Source organism: Podarcis filfolensis (assembly GCF_964270895.1).
Source record: "Podarcis filfolensis genome assembly, chromosome: 3".
NCBI classification, from domain to species: Eukaryota; Metazoa; Chordata; class Lepidosauria; order Squamata; family Lacertidae; genus Podarcis; species Podarcis filfolensis.
Genome location: NC_139606.1, coordinates 95625379 through 95643868, shown reverse-complemented (window position 1 = coordinate 95643868; position 18490 = coordinate 95625379). Strand labels below are relative to the sequence as shown.

General features: G+C 40.2%; 1 protein-coding gene and 1 long non-coding RNA gene across 6 annotated transcripts in view; both read left to right on the top strand.

Annotated features, from left to right (window-relative positions):
• The window catches only part of KCNK2 (potassium two pore domain channel subfamily K member 2), a 128363-nt gene extending 125163 nt beyond the window's left edge, over positions 1-3200 (top strand). For all 5 annotated transcript variants that reach the window (XM_083605403.1, XM_083605404.1, XM_083605407.1 and 2 more), the window contains exon 7: positions 906-3200. In XM_083605403.1, coding sequence (XP_083461529.1) covers positions 906-1223 — 318 coding nt within the window. In that variant the 3' untranslated portion in view covers positions 1224-3200. The remainder of the gene's footprint in view (positions 1-905) is intronic.
• The window catches only part of LOC310758848, a 321389-nt gene that overhangs the window by 255003 nt on the left and 47896 nt on the right, over positions 1-18490 (top strand). The gene's annotated exons all lie outside the window — the stretch shown is intronic.

Below are 18490 nucleotides of genomic sequence, written 5' to 3'. Positions count from 1 at the left end.
TGTGTGTGTGTGTGTGTGTGTGTGTATCCCCACCCACCCACATATAGCAGCCTCAAATTGTACAAAAGAGAAATATTAGCTCACATTACTTTTAGAAATGAGTTTCCACACTTATCATTATGCCTGCACCCTGGGATATACATATATGCATGATTTGAAAGTGTTAGTGATCACTTCATTCTACCACTCTTGCAAGTTTCACGTAGTAATCTTATTACTGCAGTGGAGGGAGAGACTGGCAATCATTCTGCTGACTTGACTAAAACTGTCACTTGCATTAATCCTCAGTTTGAACGTGCACTAAAAACAGAACAGCGACAGCTGAAATTTTTCTTTTAAAAGCCCTTTCCATCTAAATTTAGAAACGCCTGTGTCGAGTCTCACAGGGATCATTACACATACTGCCAGGGTGTCCATAAATAACCACGACAGCTCCCCTGGTAACAACACATAACACACGCTCTGGATTGCTGGGAATTCAGTGCTCCCTGTGCAGCTGGGATCCTCTCAGCTGTCGAGGCTTAATTTTTAAAGGCAATTTCACCTCACTGGCCTAGATAAAATTATAAAAAGAGCTGTGAAATGTTTTAGCTGTGGAGGTTTTTTAGCTGTTGCTGGGTGTCCTTTTTATTATATTAGGAAGATGGCAGCTAAATTCTTCCACTGAAACAAAATAATGAGAAGTCTGGGCATCAATCAAAGGGAGTATTTGTGGGCACAGAGGAGGTGTGCCAATGGGCAGCTGCTCTTTGTCAGCCTATGGTCAACTTTTGTTCCTATGGAGATTTAATAGGTACATTGATTTTTATAGTGCAAAGTGACATTATCTTTCTCCCCTCTCTCTTTCCCAATCTTTCTCTCTTTCTATCTCTCCCCACTCCCCCCTTCTTCCCTCTGTTCTTTAGGTGGGAGAGTTCAGAGCTCATGCAGCTGAATGGACAGCCAATGTCACGGCAGAGTTCAAAGAAACACGTAGACGCCTGAGTGTGGAGATTTACGACAAGTTCCAGCGGGCTACCTCCATCAAAAGGAAGCTCTCTGCAGAAATGGCAGTGAACCACAGCCAAGACCTGACTCCTTGCAAGAGAACCTTGTCTGTCAACCACCTCACCAGCGAGAAAGACCTCTTGCCTGCCATCACAAAGACGGACAGCATTTATATGAATGGCTTGACTCCTCACTGTGCAGCAGAAGAGATTGCTGTCATTGAAAACATTAAGTAGCACTGACTTTGAATCCTGATCTTTTAATAAGAAGAAGCCTACGGTTTAGACTTTACCTTGTAGTTCCTGATATTTTTCCCCCTTGTCCATAACTGATGCTAATAGCATTATTTTTATCATGTGCATGAATTCCAACAGAAATCCACCCACAATAAGGATTCAGAGTCACCATCGTATCTCTTGAAAGACACAAAATGAATGGCACTTCTGTCATTGACAAATGCTGGAACAAGCAATGTTTGATGCCTTTTTTGTGCCCAGACTGTTTCTTCATCTCTCCTAATGTGCCATAAGGCGTTAAGAATGAATACTGCTGGTTTAGGTTAACAATGTAGCTTTGAGGGATCAGTCCTTAAACTTTTCAGGGTCTACCTTACCAAGCCTAGGAACGGACCATGTACGGACTACAATCTATATGTAAATGGCAAGAAAATCTTATGCAGCCTTTTACCTAAGAAATTTTTGTCAGTGCCTTATCTTTCAAAGAAACAGAACCTCTATAACTCTCATAATGGTTTTTTGTTTGTTCGTTTGTTGGTTGGTTCTTGCATGAGTAACATTATCTCATTTTGATATTTCATCTAGACCATAACAATCATGTTTTAAGGGTGTCTAAAGCTGAGGATACCAGCATTAAGAAACTGATGCCAAATCCAAAAACATCAAAGCACCACCGCTTCTAAGTCTAGCTTTAAAGGCACTGCAATTACCAGGGTTGCAAAAGGTGTCTCCCTGCAAGTAGGTTTCTTTTCTTTTTTTATTACTCAGGTGCAGAGTATGTACACTCAACAGACCTGTAGAATTCATGGATCCATTTCAGGTCTCGTTACTTAAGCCGTCGTTGGCAGTTCAGTCCCATGCATCATATACCAAAAATCTTCAGTTTTGTATTATTAACCGATTTGATAGGTAAGATTATCTTGGTGCAATCAAAAGACTCATTTTACACAGAAACAACATGAAACAATCCTGAATTATCAGCATTTCTATTAAACACCATGCTGCTGGCAGATAAGGATTTGAAATTTTCATTGTTTTAGCCACGTCATGCCATATGCTATTTTAGCACAGGGATCCCGCCTGCTGATTGCTTTCCTGAATGTTACATCGTACGCTTTTGCCCATTCTGGAGCTGGGATTAAAAGTGGGAATGCAGCTGAAACTGGCATCACTGTGACTTTCTACATCGAGAATATAGACGGTATCTGAACACAAATGCAGGCGTGAAAAACAGTTGACCAATAGCACAATCTGAATATAATTGAATATTTGGGTAGAATAGGCTGATACACAGATCTGAAACCAATCCTTGGGATTTCTTTAATTGTTTTAAAGAAGAAAAACATTAATTTTATAGCCTCTTGTGTCTTTTGTTTCTAAGTGTGTGCAAGATTCAGAAGGAATGCAGGATTTTAAAATAACGGAATGGATTGTCTTTTATTTTTCTTCACCGTTTTCTTCTATTTCATCCTGGCTGTATATAAAACAAATATAATACCCCTTAAGAGATTAATAGGCAGCCTGATCCTCAAAGCATAACTATGATGCAAACTTCATTGAAATCAGAGGCTTGCATCTGTAGAGCTGTTTGAGGCCTGCATCCTTGGCTCTGATTATCTAAAGCAAAATGGGACTTCAATTGGACACAATTCAAGTAACAAATCCATTCTGTCTGATTATTGAATAGCATTATGAACTATGAATGTTAAATGTACGGATGCTTCATCTTCTTTTCTGACAAATCTAAGTTATCAATGTAAATAGCAATCAATGAAGAGTTACTGAGAGTGTACATCTCAAATCAGCAAAGTTCCATTAACTATGACCAGGCCAGGCTCATCAAAGGAAAGGCCCCTCCCCACCATTTCTCCCAGCACAGTGTTCTGAATGTTGACATGGTAAGAAAGGTTCTCTTGCCATGCATAAACTGTGAATTGTAATGAAAATGAAAATAATAAAGTTTTTAATTAAAACATGCCTTACCGAGTTTCCTGTTTGTCGCCATTAAAACCCTGAGAAATCTGTTGCAAAAGTAGCACAGCGGATTAGGATAGCTTTGCACCATGTTACAGCCTTAATTTTAGCAAACAAAACGAATTATTTTGGTAGATGTAAAATAATACGTCCTCTTAGCACCAACTTGTTTCTTCTTCAATGAAAAAAAATGCACTTGCTGCTATTGCCTTATGTTTGTCTTAAACACATTGGCTATGATATAGTGAGTCCCCTTCAGCTATGCCGAAGAGATTGGGTGCATACAGTTGCACTTTATTTTCCTGTTGCTACATACCAGGCCCAGCTTTGAATTGGTTTTGCAAGCTATTTTTCAGACATGGACAGCATTTAAATAGCATCCTGAAATTCAGGTTAAGATGCTACTTTTTTGCGAGTCAGTTGCATTTGCAAATAATCTGTTCACACTTCTTTCAACTGGGGTTCTGATGTGAAAATTGGTCCTTAGAAATGAATGGAAATGGCTGCCAAGTAACATCTTAAGTTTTTAGCTGTTAGATTGTTTTGGATTAAGTCCATTTCAAAGTCCATGGGCACTCAAATCCGCATGTGGATCTTTTACAGAAAGCAATGGGAAAGTAGGGTGAGGATAGGGCCATAGCTAAATGGGAGAGCATTTGCATTGGCTGGTCCCTGGCATTTCTAAAATCCTGGAGAACTGGCAGTGAATGTTCATAATACTGAGCTATATAGATTTGTCTCAGTATAAGCTAGCTTCCTGTGTTCCTGTTCTATGCTGCGGGGAACTGTGCGCACTTTTGAGCACACTTCATACTTGAAACTGGACACTGGGTTCTTGCAAAGGTGATAAAACTGTGCCTGGGCTGTACCACTTGCACAATGAAATAATTCTCCATAAAACAACTTCCATGGACGTGGAACAATACCAAGTCAAGGAACCCTTTCTATGCACATGGTAGTTTTTTAATGAAGCATCGGTCCAAAGGCCGCAGTCTCTTGTCATATTTGGAGCAGGGTGAGTGTGATAAAATCAGCGATATGCAATAAACAGCAGGATTTTCAGGACATGGGACAGCACTTAGGCAGAGCAGAATAGCTTAACCCTCACATGCAATATAGGTATAATAATTCCAGCTTACATAACAGGATTGGTATAATGATGTGATTATTAGTTGGTGTTCAGGTTGTATAAATTTACAAATTACATTCTCTCTTTTTAAGTATCAAGAGCAATATACCAACCAAATGTGTGCTGCGTTGCTTCAGGCTGGGCTGGGCTGCTGAGGACAACTATTTTCCGAGGCAGGAATGGTTGATGTTCCATGACAAATAATCAGGGACAAGATTCTCAGGTGTTACTGAAAGGAAGATCAAAGTCTATGGTTGCAGATTAGCCTTTCCCGCCATGAATAACAATTTGAGCTGGCTTCCTCCTGATTTCCTAGCAGCTCCTACTCTTTGGGAAGTTATGACACCCTTAATCCTGTTCCACGGCCTGAGCCATGACAGCTCCTTTAGCCAAATAACTCTGGATACATCCGAAACACGTAAATAACCAGAGCTATGAATATAACTTCATACAGCACTCAAATTACTGGGGAATACAGGGAGGCACTAAAAATCAGCATAAAATGCTTCTGGACCCATCCCTCTGCAACCAGTTTTATCAATCTCTCCCTCTTTTCCCCTTGTTTTGGTCTCTGTGCACATGGGTTCCACTTTATTGAAGCTCTTACTTTCAGACACAAAGATTGTTGGGGATTGTCATGCACGTGTACATCCCAATTAAAAGACGCCTGCTTCTTGGGAGAAAAGCAATGGCAAACCTAGACAGCATCTTAAAAAGCAGAGACATCACCTTGCCAACAAAGGTCCATATAGTTAAAGCTATGGTTTTCCCAGTACTGATGTATGGAAGTGAGATCTGGACCATAAAGAAGGATGATTGCTGAAGAATTGATGCTTTTGAATTATGGTGCTGGAGGAGACTCTTGAGAGTCCCATGGACTGCAAGAAGATCAAACCTATCCATTCTTAAGGAAATCAGCCCTGAGTGCTCACTGGAAGGACAGATCCTGAAGCTGAGGCTCCAATACTTTGGCCACCTCATGAGAAGAGAAGACTCCCTGGAAACGACCCTGATGTTGGGAAAGATGGAGGGCATAAGGAGAAGGGGACGGCAGAGGACGAGATGGTTGGATAGTGTCTTCGAAGCTACCAGCATGAGTTTGACCAAACTGTGGGAGGCAGTGGAAGACAGGAGTGCCTGGCGTGCTCTGGTCCATGGGGTCACGAAGAGTCAGACACGACTAAACAACTAAACAACAACAACAACAAATCATGCACATGAATGATTCTCTGGACATGGCAACTGTGCTGCTTTCTTCCCTCTCACCCTTCGCAGAACAGCCTGGTCAGATGTGAAGAAAGCAGCTGTATACGGTACCAACAGTGGAGGGAGGTTTATTGTAAGCCAGTGCAAAATCTATGTATTCGTGGGTGCCTTTGCTGTCACAGTATAGTGATGACTGAGCGTATTCTTCTTTTGCGGTAGCCAGAAGTAAAACACCCAATGATCAGTTTATAAAGGATTTATTTTGTTCCTTAGAAGGGTGATTTTTGGAATTCATAAATGCTAAGCCATCATCCCGCTGACATATTTGGTGCTTCCAGGAAATGCCTACGCTCATATTGTTAATGCAATGTGTTGCTTTCCTACCCTAAACTGCAAATAAATTTACTAGACAAGTGGTTCTTGGAATATGAAACAGTAAACCTTATCAAGACAGACAGCAGCCGCAACAACAACAACCCACTGAGTGTAAAAAACCCAATATTGATAAAAAGCAAGTCAGATGAGTTGCTGCCACATTTACTCCTCTTCAAACCCAGATCAAGTAAACTAAAGAGACAAAGCATGAAGAGAGGGGTCCCCAGCAACCTTTCAGATGGGCTCATATATACCATATTTTTCCGTGTACAAGACTAGGGTTTTTTCACCAAAAAATTAGGTTTGAAATTGGGGCTCATCTTATACATGGGTAGTGCTGAGAGGGTGTTTTCTTAACTTGGAGTCCCCCCAAAAAGGGGGCATCTTATACATGGGGGCGTCTTATACACAAAAAAAATATGGTAATCAGTTTCCTGTTTGCCCTTTCGCCAAGCAAGAATTGCCTCCAGATGACCAGGTAGGAAAGCTGTACAAAAGGTCCTTGGCTTTGTTTTGTTATTAAACTATAAATGACTGTCATGGATATTGGTGCTGTGCATTGGCTGTCTGGGAGGAAGGCTGAATAACTAGAGAAATGGGGGTGATTTGGATGTCTCCCCCCCTCATACTGATTCAAAACCTGTTGTCAATATCTCCTCAAGTCAGCCGAGGCCCCACAAAGCCTTCTGTTCCTTTAGTATTTCTGAACTCTTCAGTCCCACATAGCTCTATGTTTGATCTTTCCATCATCCTTGGCTATTGGCCATGCTCGCTGGGGCTAATGGAAGTTGTAGTTCACCAACATCTGGAGTACCAAAGGTTCCCCACACATGTTCACTGGATTTTCAAGACGTGAGGCTGTCCAAAATGTTGACTAAAGAGCTTCAAATTGTGTGTTTTAAATGACTGACTGAATGAATGAATGCAGCTGAGAATTTTTTTTTTAAATAAAAAGTTAGACATTTAATTTAAGACGTGTTCTTTTAAATCCTGCATTGCTCAACTTTATCACATGCACACACTCACAAACTAGAGCTGTTCACAGTTTCACAGGTATCATTCTGTACAGTCTCATGCCATAGGCCTATTGGAGGCCAGTAAGGCTGCTGAGAAGCAAGCTGCAAAGGTTTTTAAAATGTGCAAGCAAGCATACACACCACTCAGTCACCTCTTAGCTATTTTACATTAGCTAAGAAAGACACAAACCCCTGTTCTCCCTCTCAAGAAAAGGAAACTAATGTGAATTATGGAAGAACATGCATTCATTTTACTTTCCCCCACAAAAGGCCACTGGACCTATTTGTCTGCAATTTGGCAGACTTAATCCACTCTGGAGGGGCTCGTTCACTTTGGCCTAAAGAGGAAAACTTTTAAAAAAGGGGGGTTCCCCCTTATAATTATGTTAAATTTTATTTTGTTAAATAAGAAAAATAATGAATGAGGAGCACAGAGTTCTGTTTTGTACAGAGCAGCTTGGAACACCAAACACAGACTGAAGCAAAGAGAGTATGGAGTGGCTCAGATCATAATTTTAAAAAATAAATTGATACAAGGTGAACCTTGCAGGAAGGACCTGTGCACAACCCTAATAGATATGCCTATGAAAGCAGGTAATTAACAAACATACAGTATATTGTGGGCGAGTAATTGTTGCAAAGCTACTTCACTCTGTAGGTGAAGTCCTAGAAAATCAAGACAACTATGTAAAATACTTGCCCTGGTTAGAAGAGATTGCAATGGTACTTTACAATCTGACTGGTACTTTACCTCTGACCCAAACAAGGTGCACACTGGCAAGAGAATCTTGTGCTTTCCTTTTGATTGTTCACACTTGCCTAAGAAATAATTCATTGTTGGCAGACAGCCATTTCACGTCACAGAAATTTATAATTGCCTGGTTTGTCGTATGAACTTGTCCAGTTCGTAATGCTTGGCTGCAGCATCATGTTTTAGGAAAAGTTTTCCAGATTAGAATGTTGAATGAGATTCTGAGCATCCACAGTCACTGTATTCAGCGGACCAGGCATTTGAACAAAAAGAGCTGCTTTGCCTCTGCACGTACCTACAAATGTTGATTCTAGAGCAACTCTCACTGAAATTATTGCTTGCTCTTGCAGTAGCTCCCACTGACTGCTGCTCCAAATTATGTTAGAACACTTGACCAAACAGCCTTTTGACTGTATGTTCTCTGTCTAGGTCTGTTTTATCTTGATCATACCTTGCAAATGGGTAATGTGGTTGTTGTACCCCTGTTTTATGTTTTATGCAGGGCTTTTCAACACAGCTGGAACTTGCCAGTGGGTGCCATTGCCATTCTAAGAGAACAAGGGAGGTGTTCCTGGTGAGTTCCAGAATCTCTTTTTCTAGAAAAACAGAACTGGTTTTTTGAGATTTTTCTCAACCCTATGTTGAGAAACCCTGTGATGCCAAGGTATGTTTGGTTGGAGGGAGTGGTTGAATTCCCACGTGGGTCTCCAACATTCCTGGTACTATGGGACAGATGCAGGAAAGGTGAAACCAATCTCCAAGTCCACAGGCACAATGTAATAATAAATGTGCAGGGCACTATCAGTGAGCATTGATCTGAAGAATGCATTCAGAACCGATAGTTTTTCTGAATGCCCACTAAGAAAGTTTATAAATAACAAGTCAATTCTGAATCAAACAGAGGGGTTAGGGAACAGTAATGTTAGTAACCGTTTCAACAAACTTGGTAAACAGATTTTACTAGCTTGTAGGTAGATTATTCTTGCTGCTTTGTTTGAGAAGTACAAAGAATGCCTGAATGGCTCTGCAATGCCATTCTACAGCTGGCAGATTAAGAGCACCAATGCCTTCAAATAATAAGACTCAATTCTGTCCCACCACAGAAAACATAATTTTTCTCAATTATTTTCTAAAAAATCAGTTGGTGAAGTAGCTACACAGAACCTTAATTGTGTATGCACAGCTACAGAGAGCTTTGTATTATTTACTTATTTATTGTTTTATTTATTGAATTTATATACCGCCCTATGCCTGGAGGCAGTGCATTTTTCCTGGGGGGAAACATTTTGTGAATCTAAGTTTGGCCTCATTGAGGGGAAGTGTTTCAATATGATTAGGAAAATGAGAGTACCCCTAAACATTTTTTTAGAAGGAAAAAAAGCACTGCCCAGAGGTCTCAGGGCAGTTATTCCAAAGCAATAAGATCAGACTTTTGTAGTTTCTGCAGGCAAGATGTAAGCCTCAGTGATGCCCATGGGAAATCAGCAAAAGTTACAAAATCCACGATTCAGAGTCCAAATTGTTGAGTTCACATTGGAATATATTATGTTCCTGCTTTTGTCACATATGAGTATTAATTGATTAGCTCAATTAATCCTAACACATACAGGATATACACATTTTGCATTTGCTTGAAAGATTATGTCTGTATCATGTATAATGCCATTGCTAATCCTAAAGGAATGCAATCTTTCCAACACCTAGCTTACTTGTGACACGTCTTGTAGTCAGAGGTTTGCAAATAGCACCTGCCCAATTACTCCCATTTCATTTGTGGCTCTAGGGACCCAAAAACCTTTCTCACTTCCCACATAAAGCCTTTTTCTCTTCAGCCAGTCACACCTCAGTAATAGGAGTTTAAAACCCATGCCTACGGACTGAACTACTTTTGCTTCTTGCTTTTATATTTCAATGCTTTTTTCTCACAGCCTTCAAAGGCCTTCAAAGATTATCAGCCAGCTTCAGCTAGTAATAAATTGCAGGGGGGAGAATAGTATTTGGCCACAATTGCAGCAATGAATGCAAGTTATATGGAAACCTCATTGAGCAGATTTCCAGCTCTTCGTGTTTACAGTCTTATAAATGGAATAAGCAGGTCAGTCAAGGTACTTATGTCCCATCACACTGTGCTTATGTGTCATATCAACATAAAAATAACCCTGCAGGATCAGGCCATAGGCATATGTTTTCATGTTTTACTTCTGCTGGTAAATTCTAACACCAGTGAGATATTCCTAAAAAGTGATGAATTTTGCTAGCTCAGTTGTTAATTTGAGCTAATCCCAGAGAACAAATATGTAACTTTCAACTCATCCTCCTATCAGATCTTCCTTTTGTTAAATAGGCAATAACAATCCTTTCATCAGTGATAAATAATATTTTCCGCGGAATGAATTTCAGACTTAAATTACTTTTCTAATTATAAATTAGAATGGTGTTCATGGCTGCATTTTAATTAATGGTAATTAGACATTTCTAAATAGCAAGTCTGAAAATGGTTTCCAAATAGACAGAATATTTAATGACCGCAAAATGGAGGTTTCTTCCTATTCTTCCCAAATAAATACATTTTGTGGTTTATCAATAAAGCTGAATTTAATATCAGAAGCTATTATCGTCTATTTAAATTTAAATAGTTAAAGCACCTGCTGTGGCTGTAGAGACCAATACAGGATAGATATGTTTTGTTGCAGCTGGAGCAAATGAAGGTGTCCAGTTGTGCTGCTGCAGATGCACCACGGTGTTTTTTTTCTGAGCTCCATCAGTCATTCCTCCTCTGGTCACTGCTGTGGATACACAACCTGACTGATGGTCTCTGGGTACTGTGGTCATCACATCCCAAATAAAGCATAAATCATATAAAATAATTAACAAACCATCAATAAAACAATTGTTGTTGTTGTTTAGTCGTTTAGTCGTGTCTGACTCTTCGTGACCCCATGGACCAGAGCACGCCAGGCACTCCTGTCTTCCACTGCCTCCCGCAGTTTGGTCAAACTCATGCTGGTAGCTTTGTGAACACTATCCAACCATCTCATCCTCTGCCGTCCCCTTCTCCTTGTGCCCTCCATCTTTCCCAACATCAGGGTCTTTTCCAGGGAGTCTTCTCTTCTCATGAGGTGGCCAAAGTATTGGAGCCTCAGCTTCACGATCTGTCCTTCCAGTGAGCACTCAGGGCTGATTTCCTTAAGAATGGATAGGTTTGATCTTCTTGCAGTCCATGGGACTCTCAAGAGTCTCCTCCAGCACCATAATTCAAAAGCATCAATTCTTCGGCGATCAGCCTTCTTTATAGTCCAGCTTTCACTTCCATACATCACTACTGGGAAAACCATAGCTTTTACTATACAGACCTTTGTTGACAAGGTGTTGTTTTTAAGATGCTAGGTTTGTCATTGCTTTTCTCCCAAGAAGCAGGCTGTAAAAAAACCGCAACTAAAAAAATTAGCTAAACATCACAATTACAGGAAAAACCATATTATTATTATTAACAAATTAATACCTCATGTACAAAGCTACGTTTATTAGTAAAGAGCTCCATGATACATGATAAATTTCCGGAAGTGGTTTTCACGTCATGTGATAGCTCAACTATAATGTGCAAATTAGCAGTTGAGGAAACATCAGGGTTAAATTATAAACTGTCATGTGAATGCAGCCCCATTCTTCAGTGACACAGAATCACTGTGGTTGGTTGTGTGTCTGGATGAGACCTTAGACATCCCAGTTGCAGAGAGTTGAGTGGATGGCCTTTTTCCGGAGCATCATGTGTTATTTGAATCCAACTATTTTTATTAGGCCCTTTGCTGTAAAAAGATGTGTGCGCCTGAAGACACCTCCCAGCTGGCTGCAAGGAAAGAGTTGCTCCTTAGATTTTCCATATAGAAGAGGCTTTTTTCAGTGATCACCTCACCTCCACCCCTCAGGGAGGACTCCAAAGTGGACTTCCCTGTACCATGCTTCACTTTGCTTCATTGTGATGTTGCTGCTAACTCAAAGAAAGCCATGAAAAATAAATGCCAGAGAAGAAGAAAAGAAAAAGAAATCTCAACCCAAAGCACGGCATAATATCTGGAGAACTGAATAAAGCTCTCCCTGAAAATATGGGGTGGACAGCTGGAAGGAACATAGGCAAGGAAGAGAAGTAACTACAAAGCGGTAAAAAGTTAGTAATAATACTACTGTGTTTTTCTGCCTTATCATCCTTCAACTGACCACCAATAAATGTGCTTCTTTTTTGGGTGGGTGGGGGTTGAAAATCAGGCTTGACAAAGCATATCAAGAAGGCTGTTGAATTTACTATTTCTGAATCCCTATAGAGATGCACCCTAGCAGCACCAAGACCAAGACCAAGACCTCCATGCAGACTGGAAACTTATGTATTGGGAGAAGGATTCACCTAGCAAGCCACATCAGCAGAAGCCCTATGCAAAGACTTCTGCTTGTGCAATGGGACTTTTACCTCTCCCCCCACCCCTGTGCACCCATGCAGCCCTATATTAGTGAGGCTGGGGCACTGAGCTATGATGAAGCTAAAGTGCTTGCACAAATGGAACATTCATCATAGCTCAGTGCTAAATTCTACCTGGCCTGGGCAGGAGGTGTTTTGAGGAGGAAATGAATGGGAGCTAACAGTGGTCCATAACTAATGTGTCCCATTGATTTTAATGGGACTCAGGTATCATTGACTTACTACAGATGCATCTTTTAAAAAATCTAAGCAGGGCTTTTGGCTCTGCACTGCTACTTCAGCAAATTGTGTTTTTGCCTTTTTTTGCGTTTGGAGTTTATTTTGCTATGGGTTGAATGGTTCTCTGGAGTGGCAGGACATCAATATGGTTAATAAATAATGCATTAAAATAAATACATCTGCCACCTACTATATTACATGGAGGGCATAATCCAGAAGAAGAAAAACCAACCACCTTCCCATACAATTCCCAGTGAATTTTAACAGTACTATAGAATTTGGGACTATGACTATGGGTCTACAGTGCTGAGAACTTGGTGTGCCATCAAAGGAACGTCCTACTCTGTCAACACTATTTAGAAATGTGACAGTGCTCTCCATCCCACCCTGATAAAATCAATTGGTTTTTATAAAAATAATAATACTATTTTTATTTATTTTCATGGTACAGAAGGTTGCTGTGAACCACATTTTAATCTCGGCCAGCTTGAAGGTTTCTGGACTAGAGATGCCTTGCAAGAGCACACTATGATGGCACAAAAACAACATTTGGAGATTTTAAAAGGGTGCCTCAAAAGGAAAGGCAGGTGTTTATGCACCCAACTGAACCCCTGCGCTTTTTTCCAGTTTGGATCATAAGTGGTTTCTACCTGGCTTCCTTCCCCAAGGCACCTTCTCTTTACTTGCCTACATAAGAGGAAGGAACAGTACGAGATGTTTGTTGTGTTTTGCTTTATCTGTGCCTTGCTTATAAAATGGAAGTTACAGGGCTGTTGCAAGAAAGGTTAACTAGAATTTGCTTCCAACATTAAGGCTGTAATCCTATACCCATGTACCTGGAAATAAGCACCACTGAAATCAATAGGACTTATTTATGAGTGAGCATGTATAGGATTGCACTGGATCCCCCCCATATAATCAGTTATAGTAATGTCATATTGTTTAACATATCTCTAAGTACTGACACTTCTTGCCTACTTTAACTCTGTCATCATACAATTATCTCAATGCAGAATAGTAACGAGAGCTGGACCGTAAAGAAGGCTGATCGCCGAAGAATTGATGCTTTTGAATTATGGTGCTGGAGGAGACTCTGGAGAGTCCCATGGACAGCAAGAAGATCAAACCTCTCCATTTTGAAGGAAATCAGCCCTGAGTGCTCACTGGAAGGACAGATCCTGAAGCTGAGACTCCAATACTTTGGCCACCTCATGAGAAGACTTCCTGGAAAAGACCCTGATGTTGGGAAAGATGGAGGGCACAAGGAGAAGGGGATGACAGAGGATGAGATGGTTGGACAGTGTTCTGGAAGCTACCAGCATGAGTTTGACCAAACTGCAGGAGGCAGTGGAAGACAGGAGTGCCTGGCATGCTCTGGTCCATGGGGTCATGAAGAGTCGGACACGACTAAACGACTAAACAACAACAGAATTGTAATCCAAAACCTTTCCAGATCTCAATCTGCCTTTAACCCGAACCTCCTGCATGACACCGACTTATATTTTCTTTTTTCAACTATATATGCCTACTTTTCTCCAGTGCCCCTAGTGCAGCTACATGTGTTCTGCTTTGGGTCATGTTGATTAATGCATGAGACACACAGATTAACTAAGATGGTACCCCCTCCTTGGCCAACCTTAAGACATAGAGGAATAAATACATGCTGTCAAGATACAATGCAAACCTTAAAACTGATGTGGCTGGGGAACAAAACCAAGAGCAGAATTTATCTCTCGGTGTTATGTTCTAACAACCATCGCCTGGAGTTGAGGTGCAAAGGTTATGAAATATTAACAAGCCAAAAGCAAAGTTGAGGAGTTACAGTAGCACACATAGGAGAGAGACATTGAGGTGTCTGGGTAGGACAGCTGTCACTCAACAGGAACTGCTCACAATTAAAGGGACGCTGTTGGTGACATGAGATAACAAAGACAAGAGCCAGTATTACAAAAATAGAACTGCTGTTTTATTACAGGAGTTCTCAAATATTGTCAAAGTCAAGAAAACAAAGGTTTCTCCAGAAAACAGTCCAGAAAGCAGCTGTTTCAGCTTTCCCAAGTGCTATCAAATTATAAACGTACATCTTGAACCTGACAGAGCTCATGTTTTCAGCCTGGTGACAAACAGATCAAAAAGAAGACAATAGGGTACCAATGGACAACTGGCATTCCAATACTTGGCAAATTGCCCTTCTTAGGGGGAAAAACAAAGCCTCACATAAGCTAAAATTGTTCAGGGACCAAAGTGCCCAATATCGCATATTTGCCATTTGGACTAATTTTATTCATATACAAACATTGTGGCTCAGGAGCATCAGGTACCACAAGTCTATGCGAGTATTTACATTTAGTAAAATTCAAGCTTATCTTCTTTTTTGCCAATGAAAATTTGTAATTGTTTTGATTTAGACGACGGAACCCTTTACAAGTATAGACCACACATCCTTTTATTCTTGGTATGCTTTATGATTGACTCAGCAAATTGTATAAGTGTGTCCTATATTTCTTCATTGGAAATTGTTATATCTTATCTTTAAAGAAAGAATCCTTATTAAAATTCAATTTAAAATGTTTTAAGAAAATGAATAGGTAGAGTGTGAACAGATTTTACCTGAGTCCATAATAAGCTTTCCTAGAGAACATATCCCTATTACTAGCAATTCATCTGAGGAGCTGGGACACAGGAAGCAACTGCCTATAGACGTTTTAGAACTGGCAATAGGGTTTAGGGCAGGGATGGCGAAACTGAGGCTCTACAGATGTTGATAGACTCCAGTTCCCATCAGCATGGTTAAAGATGATGGGAATTGGATTCCAACAACATTGGAGGGCCACAGATTCCCCATCCCTGGTGTAGGAGAACATTCCAACACCAGGGAGCCACATCACCTTCTTTACAGAGGACAGTTTTCCATCTGAAGGGCTGTCCAGTCATAAACCAGTTTACAGATAAACAATCATAAGAAGGGTGAGCAGGAGCCTTGAGGGTGCCCATTAATAAATAGCACCTTACTGCCGACAGAGCCAGCATACAGGTCACATGGCCACAGTCTTGGTTGCTACCATGGTGAGATGTATTTTTATTAAAAAATATAGTGTGTATTTCTAAATTTGCGTAGACATCAGTTAGGATATTCAAACTTAATGCAAATCTGTGTCCTCTCTTGTTCTCTTTTTGGGGGGATGGTTAAGAGGTCACCCTACCCAATGCCCACAGTCCAGGGTAATGGGGCAAGATTGAAGAAGAAGAGAACTAGCATGCATTCATCTGAAGGCAGCCCTGTTTAGGGAAGCTTTTAATGTTGAATAGGTTATTGTACTTTTAGTGTTTTGTTGGAAGCAGCCCATAGTGGCTGGGGAAACCCAGGCAGATGGGCAGGGTATAAATAATAAATTATTATTATTATTATTATTATTATTATTATTATTATTATTATTATTATGTGACACATGTAGCCATTGCCTCTTATTGAGTGCTACAGCATTTTAGAAGAGGTTAACAAGCGAACTTCACTGCTTTCTGGCAATATTGATTACCATTCTAGAAACCGCATTTAATGTGAATGGATTCCGTCTTCCACTGAGACTGATCAATAGAAAGTATAGTCAATTGACACGAGTGGAATTATAATACTTTGCATTCATGCAGCACACTGAAAGCATTCAAAGCCTCTAACACGCACAACTACCTCTGTGATCCTTACAAGAACCCTGTAAAGAAGTCCAGTATCATCATCCCCACCTTACAGAAGGTGGGTTTCACCCTAGTAGATTTGTTGCTGTCTATTTTTATACCACTTGTCCACAAAACTTCCCCCCAAAATGGCTCAAAAAATAATGAACAGGAAGTGTAACAATTAAAAACATCTTAGAAACAATCATAAATAACCATAACAACAACAAAAGTACCCCAGTCCATACAGCATTGGGTAAAGCATCTTAAAAAGCAGAGACATCACTTTGCCAACAAAGGTCCGTATAGGTAAAGCTATGGTTTTCCCAGTAGTGATGTATGGAAGTGAGAGCTGGACCATAAAGAAGGCTGATCACCGAAGAATTGATGCTTTTGAATTATGGTGCTGGAGGAGACTCTTGAGAGTCCCATGGACTGCAAGAAGATCAAACCTATCCATTCTGAGGGAAAGCAGCCCTGAGTGCTCACTGGAAGGACAGATCCTGCAGCTGAGGCTCCAGTACTTTGGTCACCTCATGAGAAGAGAAGACTCCCTGGAAAAGACCCTGATGTTGGGAAAGATGGAGGGCACAAGGAGAAGGGGACGACAGAGGACGAGATGGTTGGATAGTGTTCTCGAAGCTACCAGCATGAGTCTGACCAAACTGTGGGAGGCAGTGGAAGACAGGAGTGCCTGGCGTGCTCTGGTCTATGGGGTCACGAAGAGTCGGACACAACTAAACGACTAAACAAATACAAATAAGCTAACTTAATGAACAGCTTAAACACACCATCAGGTAAGAAACCTAATAAACAAAACAAAACAAAAAAACAAAAAACCACTGGATGGGAGAGCTTTTTTTTAGCCAGAGGACCAAATTCCCTCATGGGCAAGTTTTCCAGGGGCCACATACAACTGCTGGATGTGGTAAAAGGAGATGTGCTGAGACACACATGCCATTTTCCATCCTCTATTCAGGCAAGCTAGAGATAGGATCACAGTTTGAGGATACTTTCTAGCCAAGTAAAATGACTAGAGGAGGTTTAGGGTTTTGTTCTAGGTGATGTTCCATGGTCCAGATAGAGTGCTCCTATGGGCCACATTCAGCCCTGGGCCTGAGGTTCCCCACCCCTGATATAAACCAATATGACCGAGCTAACATAATTAAATAGACAAATGAAACAGGAAAAAAAAATTATAACCAATATGAAAATGGAAGAATATACTACTAAAGCATCACCCTGTCCCAGACGATGATTTGGTTCATGTCTCTCCCTGACACAGAAGGGCTGCAAGATGTTCTTGATTTTATGGGGCATCCTTTATTCCATAATATCAATGTCCAAGACAACCTTTAGAGCTGCATTAGTCATACTATTTTATTAAATAAATATTGGGATGAAGCCAACTAAACCTCTTAAAAAACATTTCAGTTCTGATTTCCAGTCCACATTTTAAAAATGGAATGGAATTTTCTGCATATATTTAAATAAGATCTCAAAGTTGTTAAAGATATCCTGCTCAACCTTCAGAGACGTTGAAACAGATCTTTAAAGACAATTATGTTGTTATAAAGAAAAGGCATAAAAGGAAACAATGCAGGCAAAAAGGCCAGATGGTTTGCATAATAATTAAGGCCTAGAGAGAAGCAGTCTGCAAAGTCTTCTGGTGACTAATATTAATTTGAACTGGAAATCCAGGCAATGGATTGAATGAAGTTAATGAAGATAAAGAGAAAAGCAGTAGAAACGGAGTAGTGACATTTCTGATAGTTTCATTGCGCTCCCTTAGTACTTAGCAAAAAAAGATATTTAGAGTGGAATACAATTTGATCCAGTGAACACCTCAACGAATGGGAAAGGAAAGAAGCAGATTTTGCTCCTCCCGTTGTTGTCCCAAGCACCCTCCAAAAATACTACTTTTAGTTCTTTCCAGTTTTCAAAACCCCTGGTTCCGCCACACCCCCCCCCCGCCGTATATCAAAAGCACCACAGATCATATTTGTAACCACATATAATTTCTTTTAAGGATGCATATGAAGAGATCTATATCACAATGCTTTCGATGAAATATTGAGAGAATTTCATTATTTTATTCATTTATTTGTGTCTTTATTGGGGCAATATATATTTATATTTAAACAAATCTCTGAAAGGTTTACCTGGGTTAAAACATCAGCAGCAAATACACATAAATAACTAGGGAATTTCTACTCAATTAATAAACCTAGTAAAAAAAACAAAACCTAAATAAGTAGACTATCACAAGTGAAAAGTAACTAAAAAGTATAACCTAAAAAAGTGGCATATATTGTAGTGTACAACAGATTTATTTTGTATGGTATTAGTTTGCATTATGATTAGCGTTAATGTGTATAATGCATTTATTTTATCATATTGTCCAGTTAAAAGGTATGCCAATGTTCATTATCACTTGTGTTTCAGTTTATTTGC